This window comes from Ostrinia nubilalis, chromosome 3 (assembly GCF_963855985.1).
Source record: "Ostrinia nubilalis chromosome 3, ilOstNubi1.1, whole genome shotgun sequence".
Classification (NCBI taxonomy): domain Eukaryota; kingdom Metazoa; phylum Arthropoda; class Insecta; order Lepidoptera; family Crambidae; genus Ostrinia; species Ostrinia nubilalis.
Window position 1 is genome coordinate 4,674,761 of NC_087090.1, and position 4,352 is coordinate 4,679,112.

At 44.1% G+C, this 4,352-nt stretch overlaps 2 protein-coding genes across 2 annotated transcripts in view; both read right to left on the bottom strand.

Moving 5' to 3' along the window:
- The window catches only part of LOC135087651 (G-protein coupled receptor 179), a 38,684-nt gene extending 36,985 nt beyond the window's left edge, over positions 1-1,699 (bottom strand). The window contains exon 1 of the mRNA XM_063982396.1: positions 1,191-1,699. The gene's annotated coding sequence lies outside the window, so the exon portion shown is untranslated. The remainder of the gene's footprint in view (positions 1-1,190) is intronic.
- Positions 1,700-2,112: 413 nt separating this feature from the next.
- The window catches only part of LOC135087653 (rab3 GTPase-activating protein catalytic subunit), a 32,011-nt gene continuing 29,771 nt past the window's right edge, over positions 2,113-4,352 (bottom strand). Inside the window, exons 3-4 of the mRNA XM_063982397.1 lie at positions 3,412-3,667; positions 2,113-3,186 (exon numbers count right to left, since the gene is read on the bottom strand). Of these exons, the coding sequence (XP_063838467.1) occupies positions 2,425-3,186; positions 3,412-3,667 (1,018 nt within the window). The 3' untranslated portion in view covers positions 2,113-2,424. The remainder of the gene's footprint in view (positions 3,187-3,411; positions 3,668-4,352) is intronic.

Sequence of the window (4,352 nt, forward strand, 5' to 3'; positions counted from 1 at the left end):
GCCTTAAAGTGAAGCGCGGCGGAAGGAAACTTGCCCCCCCTCCCCCTGCTACCACAGGGGGGGCTCCCGATGTCTACCGACGGAAATCCACTCAGGAGCACCCAAAGAACCACTGTTGCAAAAATGAGCCTTCTATACCAAAGTGGAGGGGTCTCCATACAAATCATTGCACTAAATTCCCTACTAAAAGACATGAAATAGTTAGTTAGACTCAAATCTACAAAGTCAATCGGAATCTCCACGCTGAAGTGTTTTCCGAGGTTGCAATATGTAGAGTGTAGAGTAATATCAGAAACCGAATATAATTTTATAGTAGAGCACTATAATATTCATCGCATCGTAACTGGCCAGCTGACTGACCTCGCGTCGGATTTAATGTGTGTACAACAATAAGGAATTAGGCCCAATCAAGTGCGGATCGATAGACAAACAGTAAAAAAGCTTTCGGAGTCTTTTATCGGGTGAAATTGGGGCGCCTGCGATTATTGTAACAGCTGGATCGCCATCCGTATTCATTAATCTCACATGCAGCGCACACGGTTGTTTTTCTCCTGCTCGACAACAGTTTGAAACTGATCGCTAACAATCAATTTGACGCTACGGGTGACTACGAAGTTTCCTACATTTTACGTATTTTTATCTATAGTTGTCGTTGTTTTTATAGTAGAACTCTGGAAAATGTAAAACATCAACGTAACATAAAATAATAGTAGTGTTTAAAAGTGTCAGAAGTTAGTAGTAGAAGTATTCCGATTAGCAGTGTACTACTTAGATATAGCTTGACCTTTATATTTTTTTATGTATAAGAGGTCTTGGTTGACCAGTACATTCTGTAAGTAAAGTGATAACCGTACGAAATTGGGGTCATCACTGTTCGATTTAAAGTAATAGTCTGATATATTTCTGTATAATAGCGAATGACTTAAACTACAATTTTATTGAAGTATCAAATTAATTTAATTAGTATTATAAAAATTCAAATTGATTAAATTTTATTGGAGTATTAGTATTTATTCCGCGATAGTTTTAATTTATTTATTAAATAATTAATAACTTAATTTTTACTGTAACGTAAGCGAAATAATGCAACGCAGTTTTTGTATTTTACGATGCGGCCAAACATACAGGCAGTAAATACATTGCTAAACGTGAACACGCTGAATATTTTTATGATCTTATAAATATCTTACCTTCGGTGTGATGGATGTTTTATTCATGATCTATCGCTTTCCGGTGAAATCGGCTCTAACACATTGTTTTTACAATTCTGTAACCAACGGCAATATCGTTACCAAAATGTTTTCATAACAGAATCATGCGGCACAACAGCGTTTATATGTCAAAAAGTCAGTTGTCCATGATCGAAATCTAAATTAAAAGGCAATTAAAACCCATCCCGCGACCCTGTAAAGTGCTTTTGTTATCACACGACAGATGTCCAGATATGTCCCATGCTTCCACCATAAACGTCTCTCCGGTCTAACATCTAATACACTTCCGTCGTTTTTAAATCGTCGATCGATATTAATTCACCGATTTTATTTTAGCGGGGCCGGATTCACGGTAGACAACGTCGGTTCGGGTTGAATTTTAGGATTTTCGATTGTTTCGGGTAAGAACGAAAGTTTGCGCGCGCCCGGGAATCGACCGGGCATACCGGCGCGCCACTGAGCGCTCTGGCGGGGTCCGGCCGCGCCGCCCGTGCGCATGCGTGCGCTGCCCACCCACGCCTCTCCACTGCTCCACCACGCCGGCGCCGCGCCGCTACATCGCGCGCTCGCCACGGCCCGCGCCGAGCCCTAACCTCCGAAGCAGGCGATGGACACCACGCCGCTGTTATCGCTGAGCCTCGCCACCGGCCACCACGATAGCGCAAGGACCTGAAGCTGACGTCACGGATCGCGTGCGAACGCCATTTCGATGCCGGTCAGGATACGATCTTATCCCTATTCATGACGAGACGCACATTAACCGCCTTATAAACTATACTATTTGAGATACGAGCCCTTGTAGTGTAATGAATGTGTGTGACCTTGAAGCGAAACTTTCTGAAGGACACGCGCCGGGAGTCATGGTTATCTCGTAGCATTTACGCAATAAAACATTTTAAAATCTTAAACTGTATCTATTTTAGAATTTTTCATATAAAAAAAACATACAAACACAAGCAAGCAAAGTAATATTTCTATACATATTATAATTACAAATAAAATGTACATAATCATTAAATGGCTAAACTTCAATTCAACACGTTTGATGTACTTACATATTTATCAACGATTCAACGTACAAAACCGATTTTAATTACATAACAATAAACTTTTAACATTATATCACAAACAAAGAACTCACGACAAGGAAGACACGGGCCAGTCCTTCAACTGTTCATCAGGGTCCCCTGCATCACTACAGGCCCCAGCACTGCTACAAGCACACGATGCGTTCCGTGAACGCGCCTATGATGGTCATGTCGGTGGCCAAAGCGGCGCGCATCACTTGCGGCGCGACGCCGTCTCTGACTCGCAGCGTGAACTCCTTGCGCGCCGGCGCCGGCAGCGCGCCGCCGGCCGCGCTGAGGATCCTCGTCCTGCCGGCGACGTCCAGGGGCGTCCCCTCCACGCTATCTCCGAACACCGCTCGGACGCACAACGACCTGCACGCCTCCTTCTCGGCTTCATAAATGTCTCTAGCGGCCAGTTCAAACATACGCCTCTTATCTACGCCACCCACCGAATTGCTGCCTCCTGCCACGCCTTCCTCGTGCGCTTTCGCCGCGCCGGCTCGCAGGATAGCAGGTAACAGGAGCTCGGCTACCGCACTCACGGTTCGTGAGCGGAGGAAATGTAGGACCTGCTGGGCTTCTCGAGTTTCGTCGAAGAGTCTCCGCTGGCGGGCGGCGGGCACCGGTCGCGCCACACTCCACGTTTCGAGCCAAGGGTTCCCGGGTAAAAGCATACGCGCGCCTAGAGCTCCGCCGTCGTCGGGCAACCAGTCGCGGGGAGAATACCACTGCACAAAATCACACAACTCGGCGCCCGGGTTGGCCGCTTTAAACGCCTCCATGTCGGAAAGCAGCGACGCGCTCATCATCCTCGCCCGCAGCTCGGACGCCTTAGCGTCGTCCCCTAACCGCACCATCAGCTCCGCATCCTCTTCTAATTGATCTTCAGTTTTTGGCGCTGGATCCTACAACGAACAAATAATTTAAATCTTTTGAATGCAAAAGACAATAAAAATGTACACACATTTGAGTTTATTGTGACAGCTACTCTCGTTACTTTCACTTTTGCTGCTTTATTAGTTACGAAATGTTGAGTGTACGACATATACGAATTTAAATGATTAGATCACTCAGTCAAGCGAGTAATTTACTTTTTTGCAGATAATTCTGAGTCAGAACTTAAATCTCACCTGCGTACAAGGCACATAAAGTGGTGTTCCATTTTTTAGAGTTGCATCTTCGAGCCGCTGGAGGCGACCTACTGGCCTGTCCCAGGGCGGCTGCTCCTCGCCGCCTTCTCCTTCGGAACAGTCGTAGAATTCATCTTCGGAAGAATTTCCAGCGAAGCTTCCTGAGCCCTCGAGAGCGCGCTTAATGCAACAGTTCAGCAACTGCAACTTTTGGTGCAGCAGGCAAGTTCGAGCGTTGGGCACGCCATCTGCGACTCTGAAATCAAATGATTTCATTAATTGCTTGTTCAATCTAATAACTTAAGACGATGTGGCAGATAAATGCTGTCACGCAATAAATAATTGAGTTAGAATTAATTAAAATATATAAACATTTATAAAACTAATATTTTTTCATATCATCAGGAATAATAATTTATTATTTATTGATAACTTATTGAAAATAATGTCACCAGGACCACCAATCCTAATATGTGGGGTTCTGAATTCTTTGTACTTATACAAAAGACTAAAAGTATTACAATCGTTTTTATTTACCTATTGAATTAAGCTACCTACTGCACACTATAAATCTAACCAATTATACAAGAAGAATCCGCATACAGTAGATTTTATTGCTGAAAAACATGACTAATTTTTTGCCTAAGCATTCGATAACAATGTCAAGCTTTGCTTCATCATCGTTACAACTTTCACTTCGACGGCAATTTTAAGTAGACAAATATACGACCTCCAAAAGAAAGCAAATAAATCAAGAGAATGCTCAACGTTTCGCTCAATACGTGGAACGTTTTCTCTTTCACGTATGCAAATTCGCAGTCTCCGGCGCGTCTTAGCACGATAGATTGAGAATATTGAAAACGACGAAAGCGCCTCAAGCGCATCTCGCAGAACGCACCTGGTGGTGGCAAGTGATGATGGCACTCTAATTACTGCGCTTG